The following is a 21,027-nucleotide window of genomic DNA, read 5'->3' on the forward strand; positions in this document are numbered from 1 at the left end:
GCTCTACTCTTATATTACTAATTTGGAATGAGTGGAGATTGTCTCTGAGGAAGGCGTCAAGTGAATTTTTATCTGCTTTTCTGAATAGGTACCAGCGGGAACTATTCGTGCAAAGTTGGTCATAAATCGGTCTTGGGAGGAAAAAATCTTGCAACCAAGCCAGTTAACGGTAGTCTCTTCACGACATTCACATTAGCTAACCCGTCAGTCTGCTTATCAGAAAGTCTGGTCCCACCAGACCACAAATCAGACCTCCACCAAAAACAGACTACGATATGTCAAGTTTTTAGCGACCCGCAGCCACCTACCATTGAAAGGTGGCTACACTGAGTCACAGCGCCAGAGATTGCGCCAAAGAGTATTATTCAGCCGCCTCCACAGGCAGTTGTTGTTCAGAAGCGGTGGTAGGCAGTGCTTGTCGTGAAGTCGTCGTGAAGAGTTCTTGTCGAGAAGCGGTGGTAGAGAGTGCTTGTGGAGATGTTGCAGTAGCGTGTCGTTGTTGAGAATATCCCATGGAGAGTGCTTGTTCAGATGTTGTCATATTGCTTTGATGGACTAGAGTGTACTTTTCGTCAATATATATGAAGGTAAAAAATTCCTTTTTTTATTATTTCAATGTCTTAAACAATAATGCCTCTTGGTCATAGGTTCAGTCAACAAAGCATCTGGCTCGTGTTCATGTATTAGACTGTAATTCGGGTTTCTATGTGCAATTATAGTATTTCAGTTTTATTTAATTAATTCAGTCTAAATGGTATCTAAAATATCTTGTCTTATTGAGGAAGTACCGTGCCAGATGTGTACGTTGAATCACACTTGCACACACAGAACAGCTACACTTGTGTTTTGTTGTTTCGTAGGTTTTGTAGTTGCTGGGAACTTAATTAATTAATTGTATTAACGGAAGTTTTCTTTCATTCTTTGTTGTTATTCTAAGCAGTCAGATTGCGTACTAATACTACTCAGGGCCAACCGGTTACGAGACTGCGTAACCGGACAGACAGTAAAATTATTTGCATTTTCAATTAATTAAGCCCCCATGCACCATGTGTGTGTGTTAGTGCGCGAGTGTCAAATTTTCGGGCGTGCGTCAGTAGTTTTGTGCGTGCCGCCAGAGGCGCTGGATTTATTCCTTGTTTTCGTTACCTTTTGTGCGTTAATTATTCGATGCTTTCTTATATATCCCTCTCTCTCTAGGGTGTGTTCCTTTCACGTGTGTTTAGCAATGTTGGCGATGAGGAGCTCACTCATCCCAACTATTACACATTGCTAGAACCATGAGCTCTGTAATTTAGCGCCACCCACAAAAACAAAGTTCCATCGTTTAGTTTAACGTATTCTGTTGTACGCGTCATTTCTCTAGCAGGCGTGGCAGAGTTGCAGGACCTAATTCATTTACACGGCGGCTAAAAGTCATTTGGAACCATCATAGCGAACGAACGCGTGATGCCGCCTCGACTTTAGACAATGGTTCCATTATTGTCGTCGGCCTTCGGCGAGCTAGAGCTGTGGCTAGCTGCTCTGCAGTGTCGTTACATCGTTGGCTTCTGCGACGAGGAAAGAGATACACTCCTGGAAATGGAAAAAAGAACACATTAACGCCGGTGTGTCAGACCCACCATACTTGCTCCGGACACTGCGAGAGGGCTGTACAAGCAATGATCACACGCACGGCACAGCGGACACACCAGGAACCGCGGTGTTGGCCGTCGAATGGCGCTAGCTGCGCAGCATTTGTGCACCGCCGCCGTCAGTGTCAGCCAGTTTGCCGTGGCATACGGAGCTCCATCGCAGTCTTTAACACTGGTAGCATGCCGCGACAGCGTGGACGTGAACCGTATGTGCAGTTGACGGACTTTGAGCGAGGGCGTATAGTGGGCATGCGGGAGGCCGGGTGGACGTACCGCCGAATTGCTCAACACGTGGGGCGTGAGGTCTCCACAGTACATCGATGTTGTCGCCAGTGGTCGGCGGAAGGTGCACGTGCCCGTCGACCTGGGACCGGACCGCAGCGACGCACGGATGCACGCCAAGACCGTAGGATCCTACGCAGTGCCGTAGGGGACCGCACCGCCACTTCCCAGCAAATTAGGGACACTGTTGCTCCTGGGGTATCGGCGAGGACCATTCGCAACCGTCTCCATGAAGCTGGGCTACGGTCCCACCCACCGTTAGGCCGTCTTCCGCTCACGCCCCAACATCGTGCAGCCCGCCTCCAGTGGTGTCGCGACAGGCGTGAATGGAGGGACGAATGGAGACGTGTCGTCTTCAGCGATGAGAGTCGCTTCTGCCTTGGTGCCAATGATGGTCGTATGCGTGTTTGGCGCCGTGCAGGTGAGCACCACAATCAGGACAGCATACGACCGAGGCACACAGGGCCAACACCCGGCATCATGGTGTGGGGAGCGATCTCCTACACTGGTCGTACACCACTGGTGACGTCATCGAACCCATCGTTCTACCATTCCTAGACCGGCAAGGGAACTTGCTGTTCCAACAGGACAATGCACGTCCGCATGTATCCCGTGCCACCCAACGTGCTCTAGAAGGTGTAAGTCAACTACCCTGGCCAGCAAGATCTCCGGATCTGTCCCCCATTGAGTATGTTTGGGACTGGATGAAGCGTCGTCTCACGCGGTCTGCACGTCCAGCACGAACGCTGGTCCAACTGAGGCGCCAGGTGGAAATGGCATGGCAAGCCGTTCCACAGGACTACATCCAGCATCTCTACGATCGTCTCCATGGGAGAATAGCAACCTGCATTCCTGCGAAAGGTGGATATACACTGTACTAGTGCCGACATTGTGCATTCTCTGTTGCCTGTGTCTATGTGCCTGTGGTTCTGTCAGTGTGATCATGTGATGTATCTGACCCCAGGAATATGTCAATATAGTTTCCCCTTCCTGGGACAATGAATTCACGGTGTTCTTATTTCAATTTCCAGGAGTGTAGAATACCTACGTAAGTAGGCTGTTAAAGTTTTCATATTGGTAACACCACGTACTGCTCTATATGAAAATCACTGGCTGTGCTGTGTGCAGTCTGTGGCTAGTTTGCATTGTTGTCTGCCATTGCAGTGTTGGGCTGTTGGATGTGAACAGCGCGTAGCGTTGCGCAGTTGGAGGTGAGCCGCCAGCAGTGGTGGATGTGGGGAGAGAGATGGCCGAGTTTTGAGAGCGGATGATCTGGACGTGTGTCCGTCAGAGACAGTAAATTTGTAAGACTGGATGTCATGAACTGCTACATATATGATGACTTTTGAACACTATTGAGGTAAATATATTGTTTGTTCTTTATCAAAATCTTTCATTTGCTAACTATGCCTATCAGTAGCTAGTGCCTTCAGTAGTTTCAATCCTTTATTTAGCTGGCAGTAGTGGCGCTCACTGTATTGAGGTAGTTTGAGTAACGAAGATTTTTGTGAGGTAAATGATTCATGAATGGTATAGGTTATTGTTAGTCAGGGCCATTCTTTTGTAGGGATTATTGAAAGTCAGATTGCGTTGCGCTAAAAAATACTGTGTGTCAGTTTAGTGTTGATGAGAATAGGTAAAGAGCGAAATGTCTGAGTACGTTCAGTTTTGCTCAGCTGTTTGAAAATCAGATAAAAATGGTTCAAATGGCTCTGAGCACTATGGGACTTAACATCTATGGTCATCAGTCCCCTAGAACTTAGAACTACTTAAACCTAACTAACCTAAGGACAGCACACAACACCCAGCCATCACGAGGCAGAGAAAATCCCTGACCCCGCCGGGAATCGAACCCGGGAACCCGAGCGTGGGAAGCGAGAACGCTACCGCACGACCACGAGATGCGGGCGAAAATCAGATAACGTAGGGGTTTATCAGCGCAGTCATTCATTAATTTTTCTAAGGGGACGTTACACCATAAAGAAGCGAAACCACGATCAGGGTGTAGCAGACTGAACAAGCCCCCTCCATGTTTGGGAAGTCAAAAGAAAGGGGCGTGCTACTTGACAAGGCGCAAGGAAAGTACGAAATTGCAACTCTCAGCATTTATTAACGATATTACTAATGTGTACAGCGCTCTAACACTTCATATGTACCGTCTCTTGACAGAGACAGTAGCTTACATTTAAATACTGTTATCCCATGTGGTCACTGGCAGAGAATGTTTTAGAAGAAAATGATACAGCCTCTGAAATTTAGTTCGGAACCCATCGTCGTGTGTTTTAGTACACCCTTATCTGCAGAAGACATTCTTCCATCGTGTTATCTTTTACTTCCCATTCAGAGTAAAAACTCTGTTGCACTGAGCAGGGAGACACCGCCCCATACAGTAGGTATATTACGATCTACGCCACGCAGCCAGTCGGATATACAATGAAGTGTCTCATTGACCGTAACAGCCAGTATACCACTTTGTGTTTCTCATGAATCAGATTACTCTGTCTACATATACACTCGCCGGCCGCTGTGGTCGAGCGGTTGTAGGCGCTTCAGTCCGGAACCACGCGGCTGCTACGGTCGCAGGTTCGAATGCTGCCTCGGGCATGGATGTGTATGATGTCCTTAGGTTACTTAGGTTTAAGTAGTTCTAAGTTCTAGGGGACTGATGACCACAGATGTTGAGTGCCGTAGTGCTTAGAGCCCATTGAACCATTTTACATATATAGCGTGTTACAAAAAGGTACGGCCAAACTTTCAGGAAACATTCCTCACACACAAAGAAAGAAAATATGTTACGTGGATATGTGTCCGGAAACGCTTACTTTCCATGTTAGAGCTCATTTTATTACTTCTCTTCAAATCACATTAATCATGGAATGGAAACACACAGCAACAGAACGTACCAGCGTGACTTCAAACACTTTGTTACAGGAAATGTTCAAAATGTCCTCCGTTAGCGAGGATACATGCATCCACCCTCCGTCGCGTGGAATCCCTGATGCGCTGATGCAGTCCTCGAGAATGGCGTATTGTATCACAGCCGTCCACAATACGAGCACGAAGAGTCTCTGCATTTGGTACCGGGGTTGCGTAGACAAGAGCTTTCAAATGCCCCCATAAATGAAAGTCGAGAGGGTTGAGGTCAGGAGAGCGTGGAGGCCACGGAATTGGTGCGCCTCTACCAATCCATCGGTCACCGAATCTGTTGTCGAGAAGCGTACGAACACTTGGACTGAAATGTGCAGGAGCTCCATCGCGCACGAACCACATGTTGTGTCGTACTTGTAAAGGCACATGTTCTAGCAGCACAGGTAGAGTATCCTGTACGAAATCATGATAACGTGCTCCGTTGATCGTAGGTAGACGAAACTAAAATGAGCTCTAACATGGAAATTAAACGTTTCCGGACACATGTCCACATAACATCTTTTCTTTATTTGTGTGTGAGGAATATTTCCTGAAAGTTTGGCCGTACCTTTTTCTAACACCCTGTATACACTGACCGGCCGCTGTGGCCGAGCGGTTGTAGGCGCTGCAGTCTGGAACCGCGCGACTGCTACGGTGGCAGGTTCGAATGCTGCCTCGGGCATGGATGTGTGTGATGTCCTTAGGTTAGTCAGGTTTAAGTAGTTCTAATTTCTAGGGGACTCATGACCAAAAATATTGAGTCCCATAGTGCTTAGAGCCCATTGCACCATTTTACATATACACTGGTGTCCAAAAGTAAAGCAACAAACTGCTATTTCCCCTCCCGTGTTTAATTCACAATATAATCACACAAACTGTCAACCAGATGTGCTTACAATCGTGTTCTGCACGGAAGATGGCTGTCTGGTCAACGGACAACCATGCCAACGATGACGCCAGAGCACCTATAAATGGGATAGTGTCTGCTGGGTAGTCCCACATCCACAGTAGCTGTGTACACAATCACAGGTGGTGCAGTATGGCACAGGAAGGACTTCACCAGACTCTCTGCTGTGCAGAGCCATAGGAAGAATGGAAGCAGTATTTTGCCGTGGCTGGCTCGTGTTATGCTTTGCATTAAACCTTGGTTGCTATTCTGTGATTAGTCCGCGCTGCTATCGCGATCATGCTGTTATCCTCTCTCTCTGCGAGTGGCAGCAGCAGCGTGTATCGATATTCGCACCCTTTTGCTATCTTTGGCCTCACGCTTATACACTCCTGGAAATGGAAAAAAGAACACATTGATACCGGTGTGTCAGACCCACCATACTTGCTCCGGACACTGCGAGAGGGCTGTACAAGCAATGATCACACGCACGGCACAGCGGACACACCAGGAACCGCGGTGTTGGCCGTCGAATGGCGCTAGCTGCGCAGCATTTGTGCACCGCCGCCGTCAGTGTCAGCCAGTTTGCCGTGGCATACGGAGCTCCATCGCAGTCTTTAACACTGGTAGCATGCCGCGACAGCGTGGACGTGAACCGTATGTGCAGTCGACGGACTTTGAGCGAGGGCGTATAGTGGGCATGCGGGAGGCCGGGTGGACGTACCGCCGAATTGCTCAACACGTGGGGCGTGAGGTCTCCACAGTACATCGATGTTGTCGTCAGTGGTCGGCGGAAGGTGCACGTGCCCGTCGACCTGGGACCGGACCGCAGCGACGCACGGATGCACGCCAAGACCGTAGGATCCTACGCAGTGCCGTAGGGGACCGCACCGCCACTTTCCAGCAAATTAGGGACACTGTTGCTCCTGGGGTATCGGCGAGGACCATTCGCAACCGTCTCCATGAAGCTGGGCTACAGTCCCGCACACCGTTAGGCCGTCTTCCGCTCACGCCCCAACATCGTGCAGCCCGCCTCCAGTGGTGTCGCGACAGGCGTGAATGGAGGGACGAATGGAGACGTGTCGTCTTCAGCGATGAGAGTCGCTTCTGCCTTGGTGCCAATGATGGTCGTATGCGTGTTTGGCGCCGTGCAGGTGAGCGCCACAATCAGGACTGCATACGACCGAGGCACACAGGGCCAACACCCGGCATCATGGTGTGGGGAGCGATCTCCTACACTGGCCGCACACCACTGGTGATCGTCGAGGGGACACTGAATAGTGCGCGGTACATCCAAACCGTCATCGAACCCATCGTTCTACCATTCCTAGACCGGCAAGGGAACTTGCTGTTCCAACAGGACAATGCACGTCCGCATGTATCCCTTGCCACCCAACGTGCTCTAGAAGGTGTAAGTCAACTACCCTGGCCAGCAAGATCTCCGGATCTGTCCCCCATTGAGCATGTTTGGGACTGGATGAAGCGTCGTCTCACGCGGTCTGCACGTCCACCACGAACGCTGGTCCAACTGAGGCGCCAGGTGGAAATGGCGTGGCAAGCCGTTCCACAGGACTACATCCAGCATCTCTACGATCGTCTGCATGGGAGAATAGCAGCCTGCATTGCTGCGAAAGGTGGATATACACTGTACTAGTGCCGACATTGTGCATGCTCTGTTGCCTGTGTCTATGTGCCTGTGGTTCTGTCAGTGTGATCATGTGATGTATCTGACCCCAGGAATGTGTCAATAAAGTTTCCCCTTCCTGGGACAATCAATTCACGGTGTTCTTATTTCAATTTCCAGGGGTGTAGTTTCTGGCTGTACCGTGTGCGGGCAGTTGGTCAGTTGGCGTGGACCAGCGAGGAAGTATCTGTGGCGCGTAGTTTAGCCGGGGCAGCTGGTGGCGTCCACTCGCGGTCGGAGTGTGAGGGGCTGTTCCCATTGCTACGAGGTCCGTGGCTTACCGATCCCAGACACCAAAGTTGAGTCTTTACTTGATCTACCAGCCAGCCCCAAATGTTCACATTGTGTCAGCTGAATTTCGCTGTGAGCTGTTGGGACATGCCCGCAAGCAACAACGTGTGTCTTCAAGTTGGTGAAATTCTAGCCGCCCTCTTGTGGAGTTTAGCTTAACTTGATTATTTTTGAATTGCAGTGCACCAACGGAATCTTCTGCCTTGTGGCCGTTAACGTTCCGGTTACCTACCCTGGCCATTGATGTAAATTCAGGCAGTGCCTTTTCCTTGTTGTGGCTGTCCAGCATGGCGTGTACTTTGACAGCCAAATGTGTAGTTCATTGTGGGCGCCAATATCTTCTCCATTGTTCCATAGAACTCCGTGTTGTGTGCTGGTCGGGTGGAGTGGAAGTTATCCTCTCGCTTGGTCCGTTGGCTGTCTGTCGGTTGCGTTGCCGTCGGATTGAGAATTGTTGGGCCGACTGCCTCTCTCACCTAAGCGAGCATTAGTGTTTGAATTTCAGGCCGAGCCTTGGAAACTTCTGAGCGCCGTTTCATGTGCTGCCTTTTCCTAGTTGTCCTTGTTGTTTTTTTTATGTATGGCTTCTAGCCTATTTTAAAATTAAAGTTGTTTAGGCAATAAGGCGTGTGATTGTTTGGGCCTTCAGCCTAATTTAGAGAAGTGTTTTAAGACGAGGTCTTCTGCCTGTTAAAATTCGAATTCTTGTTTTTGAGTCTTAAGTGATTGCCCTTCAGCCGGTTTTAAATTAGAGTTGTTTTCCCCTTGAGGAGTGACACTGAATCGGACATTTAGCCGGAAATTAATTTCTGAAATTAATGTTTGGCTTGCTCTGTTTTTAATGATTTCATTACTCTTGTATGTTGTTGTTGTTGTTGTTGTTGTGGTCTTCAGTGCTGAGACTGGTTTGATGCAGCTCTTCATGCTACTCTATCCTGTGCAAGCTTCTTCATCTCCCAATACGTACTGCAGCCTACATCACTCTGAATCTGCTTAGTGTATTCATCTCTTGGTCTCCCTCTACGATTTTTACCCTCCGCGCTGCCCTCCAATACTAAACTGGTGATCCCTTGATGCCTCAGAACATGTCCTACCAACCGATCCCTTCTTCTAGTCAAGTTGTGCCACAAACTTCTCTTCTCCCCAGTCCTATTCAGTACTTCCTCACTAGTTATCTGATATACCCATCTAATCTTCAGCATTGTTCTGTAGCACCACATTTCGAAAGCTTCTATTCTATTCTTGTCCAAACTATTTATCGTCCATGTTTCACTTCCATACATGGCTACACTCCATACAAATACTTTCAGAAACGACTTCCTGACACTTAAATCTATACTCGATGTTAACAAATTTCTCTTCTTCAGAAACGCTTTCCTTGCCGTTGCCAGTCTACATTTTATATCCTCTCTACTTCGACCATCATCAGTTATTTTGCTCCCCAAATAGCAAAACCCATTTACTACTTAAGTGTCTCATTTCCTAATCTAATACCCTCAGCATCACCCGACTTAATTCGACTACATTCCATTATCCTCGTTTTGATTTTGTTGCTTCATCTTATATCCTCCTATCAAGACACTGTCCCTTCCGTTCAACTGATCTTCCAAGTCCTTTGCTGTCTCTGACAGAATTACAATGTCATCTTAAAGTTTTTATTTCTTCTCCATGGATTTTAATACCTACTCCGAATTTTTCTTTCGTTTCCTTTATTGCTTGCTGAGTATACAGATTGAACAACATTGGAGAGAGGCTACAACCCTGTCTCCCTCCCTTCCCAACCACTGCTTCCCTTTGATGTCCCTCGACTCTTGTAACTGCCATCTGGTTTCTGTAAAAATTATAAATAGCTTTTCGCTCCCTGTATTTTACACCTGCCACCCTCAGAATTTGAAAGAGAGTATTCCAGTCAACACTGTCAAAAGCTTTCTCTAAGTCTACAAATGCTAGGAACGTAGATTTGCCTTTCCTTAATCTCGCTTCTAAGATAAGTCGTAGGGTCAGTATTGCCTCACGTGTTCCAGTATTTCTACGGAATGCAAACTGATCTTCCCCGAGGTCGCCTTCTACTAGTTTTTCCATTCGTCTGTAAAGCCGTGAGTTATTAGATAGTTCGGTAATTTTCACATCTGTCAGCACATGCTTTCTTTGGGATTGGAATTATTATATTCTTCTTGAAGTCTGAGGGTATTTCGCCTGTCTCATACATCTTGCTCACCAGATGGTAGAGTTTTGTCAGGGCTGGCTCTCCAAAGGCTGTCAGTAGTTCTAATCCCGGAGCTTTGTTGCGACTCAGGTCTTTCAGTGCTCTGTCAAACTCTTCACGCAGTATCATATCTCCCATTTCATCTTCATCTACATCCTTTTCCACTTCCATAATATTGTCCTCAAGAACATAGACCCTCTATATACTCCTCCTACCTTTGTGCTTCCCTTCTTTGCTTAGAACTCGGTTTCCATCTGAGCTCTTGATATTGGCTCTCTTATCTCCAAAGATCTCTTTAATTTTCCTGTAGGCAGTATCTATCTTACCCCTAGTGAGATAAGCCTCTTGTAATGTTTGTCAAATGAGTAAAGTAGTATGTCCGAGTGCAACTGACAGCCATTCATTTTGGCCCCTTTCCACAAATTAAACTATTTGTCCTCTACTGCAAGTATAGCAGGGGATCTCACAGGACAGTCGCAAACTTGTGGCCCTGTGGCTTAGAGTGAATCGTTCTGTTGCTTCTCACGTGTGGTGAAAGTGTACACAGGCCGAAACTGTATCCTAGAGACCAGGGCAGGGCCGAACACGTGTTACTTCAGAAAGAGTGGACCGCTATTTGGCTGTAGGGGCACGACATAAACGCTGTACTATTGCAAGGCAACTGGCATCTGACCTCGCAGCATCCCCTGCACCTGCTGTATTTAGGCGACCAGTGTACAGAAGGCTTCGGCAGAGTGGCGTTTATTGTCAGAGAGCTACTGTCTGTCTACCTCTGACGCATCTTCGTAGAAGCAACGTCCAGAGTGGAGCTGGTTCAAATGGCTATGAGCACTGTGGGACTTAACTTCTGAGGTCATCAGTAGACTGGAACTTTTTTTTTTTCATCAGTCTACTGACTGGTTTGATGCGGCCCGCCACGAATTCCTTTCCTGTTTCCTGTGCTAACCTCTTCATCTCAGAGTAGCACTTGCAACCTACATCCTCAATTATTTGCTTGACGTATTCCAATCTCTGTCTTCCTCTACAGTTTTTGCCCTCCACAGCTCCCTCTAGTACCATTCCCTCATGTCTTAGCAGATGTTCTATCATCCTGTCCCTTCTCCTTATCACTGTTTTCCACATATTCCTTTCCTCTCCGATTCTGCGTAGAACCTCCTCATTCCTTACCTTATCAGTCCACCTAATTTTCAACATTCGTCTATAGCACCACATCTCAAATGTTTCGATTCTCTTCTGTTCCGGTTTTCCCCACAGTCCATGTTTCACTACCATACAATGCTGAACTCCAGACGTACATCCTCAGAAATTTCTTCCTCAAATTAAGGCCGGTATTTGATCTTAGTAGACTTCTCTTGGCCAGAAATGCCTTTTTTGCCATAGCGAGTCTGCTTTTGATGTCCTCCTTGCTCCGTCCGTCATTGGTTATTTTACTGCCTAGGTAGCAGAATTCCTTAACTTCATTGACTTCGTGACCATCAATCCTGATGTTAAGTTTCTCGCTGTTCTCAATTTTCTTCTTCACTTTCACTTAGGATAGCAATGTCATCAGCGAATCGTATCATTGATATCCTTTCACCTTGTATTTTAATTCCACTCCTGAACCTTTCTTTTACTTCCATCATTGCTTCCTCGATGTACAGATTGAAGAGTAGGGGCGAAAGACTACAGCCTTGTCTTACACCCTTCTTAATACGAGCACTTCGTTCTTGATCGTCCACTCTTATTATTCCCTCTTGGTTGTTGTACATATTGTATATGACCCGTCTCTCCCTAATAGCTTACCCCTACTTTTTCAGAATATCGAACAGGTCGACAAATCCTATGAAAGTGTCTTGATTTTTCTTTAGCCTTGCTTCCATTATTAGCCGTAACGTCAGAATTGCCTCTCTCGTCCCTTTACTTTTCCTAAAGCCAAACTGATCGTCACCTAGCGAATTCTTAATTTTCTTTTCCATTCTTCTGTATATTATTCTTGTAAGCAGCTTCGATGCATGAGATGGAACTTAGAACTACGTAAACCTAACTAACCTAAGGACATCACACACATCCATGCCCGAGGCAGGATTCGAACCTGCGACCTTACCAGTCGCGCGGTTCCAAACTGTAGCGCCTAGAACCTGCTTTTCGTGCAACCACAGAACGTCGTGTTACGACTCAAACTGTGCACAATAGGCTGCACGATGCGCAACTTCACTCCCGACGTCCGTGGCGAGATCCATCTTTGCAACCACGACACCGTGCAGCGCGGTACAGATGGGCCCAACGACATGCCGAATGGACCGCTCAGTATTGGCATCACGTACTCTTCACCGATGAGTGTCACATATGCCTTCGACGAGACAATCGTCGGAGACGTGTTTGGAGCAACCCGGTCAGGCTGAACGCCATAGACAAGCTGTTGTAACATTATGTGATTGTCTTATCATTTTAAATCATTCACTAATCGAGCAGTCGCTCGGCAACAGCTACAGTTAGCAAATAATGTTGCGAGAATGTAAAAGGTGAACGACCTGTGACGTAACTTGTTTATTGTCGAAGCGCCGTCAGAGATGAGTGACTTATTGACTTTGAAAACCGCGGCGCGAAAAACGGACAGAAGAAGAACACTTTTACACATTTTATTTTTGAGGTACGAGATATTCTCGATAAACAGTTACTCATTCTTCTCTTGTCTCTTGTGTCGGACGCGCATGTCTTGCCGCCGTATTATTATCGTTAAAAAATAATATTGTTTTTGTGAAAAGTGAATGTGTAATACTAAAAGTGTCTAGCAGTAGATTTATTGTGCGACGTGTATGTGAAAACGTCGAAGGAATTGTTTTAAGAGAAGTGCCAGTCAAAACGGCATCCACGTTAAATCCTTCATTGCAGTGTAAGTTCGTCTATTAATTGCCATAAATTCAGAGTTAAATGGAACTGGTGTATGGACTATTCATTTACTATAGAATCTATGTCTCACTCCTTCATGAAGTTATTTAATTTTCTTTATGTTTCTGCCAAATAGAGAGTTCACAGTCACGAATTCTTTCGTCGAGTTCGGACGGAAGTTGCATGCGGCGAAATACTTTCTCCGCGCCATATTCTACTGGTAAATGCATGATAAACTACGGTCCCTTAGGAAATTCATGTTGAGCTATCCAAAATAATTATATTTTGAATAGGCATTTACTCTCCTATGCAATGCAACTTCCGACTGATCAGACGACGAACGGGGACATTTATAACTGTATGTTTATGTATACACATTATGTAAACATATCGTTATACTGTCCAGCGAGTGCAGCAAGGTTGAGGTTCCGTGCTGTTTTGGGGTGGCATTATGTGGCACCGATCTACCCTGCTGGTGGTAACGGAAGGCACCATAACGGCTGTACGATACGTGAATGCCAACCTCTGACAGATAGGGCAACCACCTTGTGAATGACTTCCTAGAGGATAGTGATATCGCTCGGCTAGAGTGGCCACCAAATTCTCCAGACATGAACCCTGCCGAACACGCCTGGAATAGATTGAAAAGGGCTGTTTACGGACGAGGTGACCCACCAACCACTCAATGCCGAATCGCCGTTGAGCAGTGGGACAACCTGGACCAACCGTGCCTTGATGAACTTGTGGATAGTATGCCACGACGAATACAGGCATGCATCAATGCAAGAGGACGTGCTACTGGCTATTAGAGGTACTGATGTGTACAGCAATCTGGACCACCACATCTGAAAGTCTCGCTGTATGGTGGTACAACATGCAATGTGTGATTTTCATGAGCAGTAAAAAGGGCGGAAGTGATGTTTATGTTGATCTCTATTCCAATTTTCTGTACAGGTTGCGGAACTCTCGGAATCGAGGTGATTCAAAACTTTTTTTTTTTTAATGTGTGTGATAGCCGGCCGGTGTGGCCGATCGGTTGTAGGCGCTACAGTCTGGAACAGCGCGACCGCTACGGTCGCAGGTTCGAATGCTGCCTCGGGCATGAATGTGTGTGATGTCCTTAGGTTAGTTAGGCTTAAGTAGTTCTAAGTTCTAGGGGATTGATGACCTCAGAAGTTAAGTCCCATAGTGCTCAGAGCCATTTGAACCATTTGATGTGTGTAATAGGATGACAAACTACCCCTGAAGTGCAGGAAAGTAGCGTCCCGCCGATCTACAGGTGAACAGCTGCTATGGGGGATATAAGGATGAGGAAACATGCCAAACTGTGGGACTGGCTGGCATTTGCGTTCATGTTCGAGAATGGATTTCTCGCTGTCTTCCCATATCTTTGTCATACACCTGCAGCTGTTCTTAAAACTGAGCGTGTGTTTCGTAATAAGAACATTTAGCGACTTCCAAGAAGCTGTAAACGTAATCTCAAGCGGTTTCTTATGAGTGGTAAATTTACCTCTTTAATTATTTTTTATTGTACACTGACCTACAGTATTTTACCTGACAAAGACACCGCAAACTTAACCTCTTCAAAATATACAAGCGCAACACACTCTGACTGCTATACATTCACAACATGCCTTCCAATAATTAACACAAAAGAATGGCCCTGAACTGCAAGAAATCCTAACAATAATACATATCCAGAAAATATGAAATTAAAGAAATATGAAACTACCTCTAATTCATCCCTCCCGGTTAGCTGCGCGGTCTAACGCGCTGCTTCCAGAGTGGGAAGGAGTGCCGGTCCCCAGCACGAATACGCCTGGCGTATCAGTGTCGGGGTCCGGTGTGCCGGCCAGCCTGTGGATGGTTTTTAGGCGGTTTTCCATCTGCCTTGGCGAATGCGGGCTGGTTCCCCGTATTCTGCCTCAGTCACACTGCTGCGCAAACACTGTCTGCATGTACACGTACACCATAATTACTCTGCCACGGAAACATTTGGGGTTACACTCGTCTGGTATGAGAAGTTCCCAGAGAGTGGGGGGGGGGGGGGGGTCACAGGGGGCCGAACAGCGCAATAACCCTGGGTTTGGTGGGGGCGGCGGTGGGGTGGGTGGACTGCTGTGGCCTGTTGTGGACCACTGAGGGCTACGGCAGGACGAAGCCTCTCCGTCATTTCTAGGTCCCCAGTTTCAATATGTTGTGTATATAGTTCCGCGTAGCCAGCGCGTACACAACTTTCCCACTAGAGCGCGCCCTGCTAAGCACAACAGCGCTTGTCTGCCTCCGCACTAAGGGATGGCGCTGCCATAGAGACGGACTAAATTCTGCTTCCGCCGATCCGCGTATTAATATGTAACGCAGCCAATGAGATTGCTGCTAACGTAGAACCTTTTTCTCCTCGCCGATCACACTCGCACAGTGATACATGAACACTCGAGGTATTATAACGAGTGTACAGACCTCCGATTAGTCAGTCTGCATTTGCCTGCACCAGTCTGTACCAGTCTGCATTTGTCTGCATTAGTCTGTACCAGTCTATAGTCAAGTTTCAGTCTGCACCTAATACGATTACCATATTCCTGTACATAGCCATGAAGATAAATGTATAGACACTTTTGTCAATTATCAGAGATATGTGAGAATAAGATTAACGTACCAATACCAAAGGAACTTCAGATTGTCAATTGTAAAGAGCATCAAGAACCAAGTTAAGTAATTTTTATGCTTGTTATTATTTTAATAAATGTGTGTGAAAATTAATCAAGTTCTGTTTAAAGTTGGTCACCGTCAATCTGCTACTATAAGTGTGCGAGTGGCATTTCTATCGTCTGACGTAACGGCAGAAGATAAACACGCCACGGTAACACCACGAGACATGTTGCTGACACTCGCCTACATCGTTAGAGCGACAAGTCAAATAATCTGAGGGTGTGTGTACTGAAGGTCTTACAGTACGCACACCACACAATACACAATACACGTCCAACTCTGTTAATTGCCTAAACTTGTTTCAGTCACGAATCCCAACAGTCCAAACCCCATTCTTTTTTCGTAAGTCACTTACCTCACAGAAAATCTTCATAACACCAACTACAGTGATTTACAGCAAGTAGCAACAATAGCCAGCTAAATAAAAAGATTCTAACTACTATAGACTCTAACTACTAGGAGGCATATGGTTAGCGAAAGAAAGATTTTATTGAAGAGCAAACGAAGTATGTAGAAAATTTTACCTTATTCATGTGACACCCAGTTCCAAAAACTATATAGTTGTCATTAATTCCACTGCCCAAACTTTATCAACCATCCATCCGTCCTCATACATTTCCTTGCGTATTTTCTTATAAACACATCATTTCATCTCGCTTTACAATACATGTCCTACCAACACAGAGTCTCCACTAACATGTCCATACACTTCCCTGTCCACTCGCTGACTGATATACTTCAATTCTTTTATCTTGACGGTTCGCGCATGCCCGCCCAGACGCAGAGGATTGTTGCATTGCCAGTTGTTCGCGCCAAGAGAAGCAGCGCCATAGTATAGTATAGTTGGCAAACTTACGTTTATGGGGGAGCGCGCAGTTTATGAAGTAAAGCCACCACGGCCGCATTATTCCTTTCGCTGCTACAGACACGTGCTCCCCGCATTCCGCGATTTTGTCATCACTGCACTGCTCGCCTGTGCTGACACATGGTGTTCCGACTGCTTTGACTCTCTTACCATTCGATTTCACAAGAACTATTTGGCCCAAAAATTTGATTTTTACACATCTTCTCGACTGATACCTTCCCCCCATAAATGACTTAATTTTGTTTCGATGTTCAACGCAGTTATTGTGCAGCATTAGATGTAGTAAACCATTGCACGAAATTTTGAAGAGTTTGCAGAGGTAAAAGCCCATAGCGTATACTTTCCATATGGTCGATTTTAGTTGCCACTAGAAATTTCAAAAAATTACATTCAAATGAATAAAAATCATGAAGTAAGACCCTTCGATATTGTTTTTAAATAAAGAAAATATTGAGCACCGGACAAGGTTTGAACTCAGAAACTTTTACACAGCAGCCATACACTTGAACCATTACATTAACGCAGCTCATCATATGCATCTCCCGGAGGACTTTAAAATATCACGCAAAATACCGACAAACACTGTTGGTATGACCGAATTACTCACGTTTCGTCGAAGTACAATAGGAAATAACAATTACCGCTGTTCTTTATTGCGAAAAAGCGGTTAGTGAGAATGACACAAACACCTTTCCTTGCTATCGCATCAAGTAGGAGGCTTATTGCTTGTTTGGTTTAATGAATTAATAGAAATTGAAGCAATTGGTATAAAGAATGGTTTTTCCAAACTTTCTGTAAAAGAAAGTCTGCTATCATGACATTGCTTTCGTTCAGTTACTTTATTTATGACTGAACGTTTCTAAAACTGAAGACACTCGTCCGTGCTCTGCACTGCAGTCGAGCTCTGGCAACGTCGTTCTCTGTTCATTGGCTGACTGTGTTTTGTGACGTCAGATGCGCAGAACTAACCTAAACTCGGCCGCTGTCGTAAATGACGCGCACTTTAGTCCGTCCAACCACAGAATCTCTTGCCGAGGGCGCAGAGTGCTGTCAGCGATATTAACACAGTCTACAGCGCTGCCAACATACAAACAGGCTACTTACGCAGCGATCTCGATTATTTAAAGTGTGGGTGGTGTGGTCGTTACTGGTTCTACCTAATATGAGACTCGCTTAAGTAATTAAAAGATTAATGAAGTAGTATGTCAAAGAATGGTAAACAATGTGTTTTTTTTTCTATCCTGTAGGCTCTCGGAGTCACCGGCCGCACTCGCTTTCTGCTTACCATTTGGCTGGAGAACGGGGCAATCCCCTGGAGCTGGAACGACTGCTGCCTGCGAGATCGACGGCGACTCTTCCAGCGAAGAAACCGTGAGTACCTGCCGCAAACATCTGTCTGCAGTGTCTTTTGGTCTGTTACTCGTCGTTAAAGCACAAAGGCAACGACCTACTTACCAGTGTAGTCGATCTCTCTCTCTCTCTCTCTCTCTCTCTCGTGAATCGGTGAAGACGGAACCCGTATACGATCACATTGTTGTCAGTCCGTCTGTTGAAAACTCTTGGTCGACCTACCAAGTTGGAATCTTTGTCACATATTACATTCTGCGGTCCCTTGTTGATAGTAAACATAGAAGCTCCTAGTGTACTGCGATCAAAAGATACGACTGTGCTGTCACCGCCAGACACCACACTTGCTAGGTGGTAGCCTGTAAATCGGCCGCGGTCCGCTACTATACGACGGACCCGCGTGTCGCCACTGTAAGTGATAGAAGACCGAGCGCCGCCACACGGCAGGTCTAGAGAGACGTCCTGGCACTCGCCCCAGTTGTACAGCCGACGTTGCTGGCCATGGTTCACTGACAAATACGCTCTCGTTTGCCGAGACGATAGTTAGCATAGCCTTCAGCTACATTTGCTACGACCTAGCAAGGCGCCGTATTCAATTGATAATTCATATTATGAAGCATGTACCGTAACGAGAGATGTTCTACAATTGTGGATTAAAGTTAAGTATTATATCAACTACTTACTTCATTTGCAATTCTCAAGATATTGACCTGTTGCAGACCTCACGCCAGTCAGCGTGTAATTAAACGCGTGCATTTCGGCCTCCTCTAGAAAAACAGTGTTGGCTCTTCTGCCAACACTGCAACGACCATTTACGTCACATACACTATCTAATCAAAAGTATCAGGACACCCCCAAAAAACATATGTTTTTCATATTAGGTGCACTGTGCTGCCACCTGCTGCCAGGTACTCCATATCAGCGACCTCAGTAGTCATCAGACATCGTGAGAGAGCAGAATGGGGCGCTCCGCGGAACTCAACGGATTTCGAATGTGGTCAGGTGACTGGGTGTCACTTGTGTCATATGTCTGTACGCCAGATTTCCACACTCCTAAACGTCCCTAGGTTCACTGTTTCCGATGTGATAGTGAAGTGGAAACGTGAAGGGACACGTACAGCACAAAAGCGTACAGGCCGACTTCGTCTGTTGACTGACAGAGACCGCCGACAGTTGAAGAGAGTCGTAATGTGTAATAGGCTCACACCTATCCAGACCGTCACACAGGAATTCCAAACTGCATCAGGATCCACTGCCAGTGCTATGACAGTTAGGCAGGAGGTGAGAAAACTTGGATTTCACGGTCGAGCGGCTGCTCATAAGCCACACATCACATGTGTAAATGCCAAACGACGCCTCGCTTGGTGTAAGAAGCGTAAACATTGGACGATTGAACAGTGGAAAAAATTGTGTGGAGTGACGAATCATGGTACACAATGTGCCGATCCTATGGCTGGATGTGGGTATGGCGAATGCCCGGTGAACGTCATCTGCCAGCGTGTGTAGTGCCAACAGTAAAATTCGGAGGTGGTGGTGTTAAGGTGTGGTCGTGTTTTTCATGGAGTGGGCTAGCAGTCCTTGTTTTGCGTGGCACTTTCGCAACACAGGGTTACATTTATGTTTTAAGCACCTTCTTGCTTCCCACCGCTGAAGAGCAAAATAGGGACGGCGATTGCATCTTTCAACACGATCGAGCACCTGTTCGTAATGCACGGCCTGTGAAGGAGTGATTACACGACAATAACATCCCTATAATGGATGGCCTGCGCAGTGTTTTGGCCTGAATCCTATAGAACACCTTTGGGATGTTTTGGAACGCCGACATCGTGCCAGGCCTCACCGACCGACATCGATACCTCTCCTCAGTGCAGCACTCCGTGAAGAATGGGCTGCCATTCCCCAAGAAACCTTGAAGCACTTGATTGAACGTAGGCCTGCGAGAGTGGAAGCTGTCATCAAGGCTAAGGGTCGACCAATACCATATTGAGTTCCAGCATTACCGATGGAGGGCGCCACGATCTTGTAAGTAATTTTCAGCCAGGCGTCCGGATACTTTTGATCACATAGTGTATTTTAACAGTTTTAACACTCGGAAATTCACTCATCAGAAACTGATTCAATTTTCCCATTATGAGAGTACTGAAGGGCGATCTGTTGCAAATGTAAAAAACCATTCAAAAGCCAACATAGCACAAAATATTTTTTTATTCAAGAAAACCCGTTTTAACTATATCAGCTGTCATATTCAGATCTTAAACATTGTTTTTTAACATAAAACACGTTCATTTTACGCTGACCTCCTGCACAAGACGTATCATATGTGCAGCGAAACGTCGACCGAGAGCATCCCAGACGTGCTCGATGGGGTTTAGGTCTGGAGAACAGGCAGCCCACTCCATTCGCCTGATTTCTTCTGTTTCGAGGTACTCCTCCACAATGACTGCTCGGTGGGGCCGTGCGTTATCATCCATCAGGAGGAAGGTGGGACCCACTGCACCCCTGAAAAGACGGATATATTGGTGCAAAATAACGTCCTGATACACCTGACGTGTTACAGTTCCTCTGTCAAAGACCTGCAGGGGTGTACGTGCAGCAATCACTATCCCACCCCACACCTTCAGACCACCACCCCCATACAGGTCCCTTTCAAGGACCTTAAGAGGTTGGTATCTGGTTCGTGATGAAAACCCGGCGACAATCACTGTTCAGACTATAACTGGACTCGTCCGTGAACATAACCTGGGACCACTGTTCCAATGACCGTGTACTGTGTTCTTGACACCAGGCTTTACGGGCTCTCCTGTGACCAGGGGTCAGTGGAACGCACCTTGCAGGTCTCCGGACGAAAAACCCGTGTCTGTTCAGTCGTCTGTAGACTGTGTGTCTGGAGACAACTGTTCCAGTGGCTGCGGTAAGGTCTCGAGCGAGGCTACGTGCAGTACTCCGTGGCCGTCTGCGGGCACTGATGGTGAGATATCGGTCTTCTTGTGGTGTTGTACACTGTGGACGTCCCGTACTGTAGCGCCTGGACACTTTTCCTTTCTGCTGGAATCGTTCCCATAATCTTGAGATCACACTTTGCGGCACACGGGGGGCCCGAGCTACGACCTGCTGTGTTTGGCCAGCCTCCAGTCGCCCTAGTATTCTACCCCTCATAACGTCATCAGTATGTGTTCTTTGACCCATTTTCAACACACAGTCACCATTAGCACGTGTGAAAACGCCTGCACACTTACTCGCTGCACCGTACTCTGACATGCACCAACACACCTCTGCGTGTGTGGACTGCTGCCAGCGCCACTGTGCGACGACCGCAGGTCAAATGCACATCAAGGTCACACCCCGAGGTGA

At 46.7% G+C, this 21,027-nt stretch overlaps 1 protein-coding gene across 1 annotated transcript in view; it reads left to right on the forward strand.

The window, feature by feature from the left end:
- Positions 1-21,027, forward strand: part of LOC126108235 (uncharacterized) — an 839,799-nt gene that overhangs the window by 68,454 nt on the left and 750,318 nt on the right. Inside the window, exon 2 of the mRNA XM_049913465.1 lies at positions 17,577-17,700. Within this exon, the coding sequence (XP_049769422.1) occupies positions 17,577-17,700 (124 nt within the window). The remainder of the gene's footprint in view (positions 1-17,576; positions 17,701-21,027) is intronic.

The sequence above is a fragment of the Schistocerca cancellata genome, chromosome 11 (genome assembly GCF_023864275.1).
Source record: "Schistocerca cancellata isolate TAMUIC-IGC-003103 chromosome 11, iqSchCanc2.1, whole genome shotgun sequence".
In the NCBI taxonomy this organism is placed as follows: Eukaryota; Metazoa; Arthropoda; class Insecta; order Orthoptera; family Acrididae; genus Schistocerca; species Schistocerca cancellata.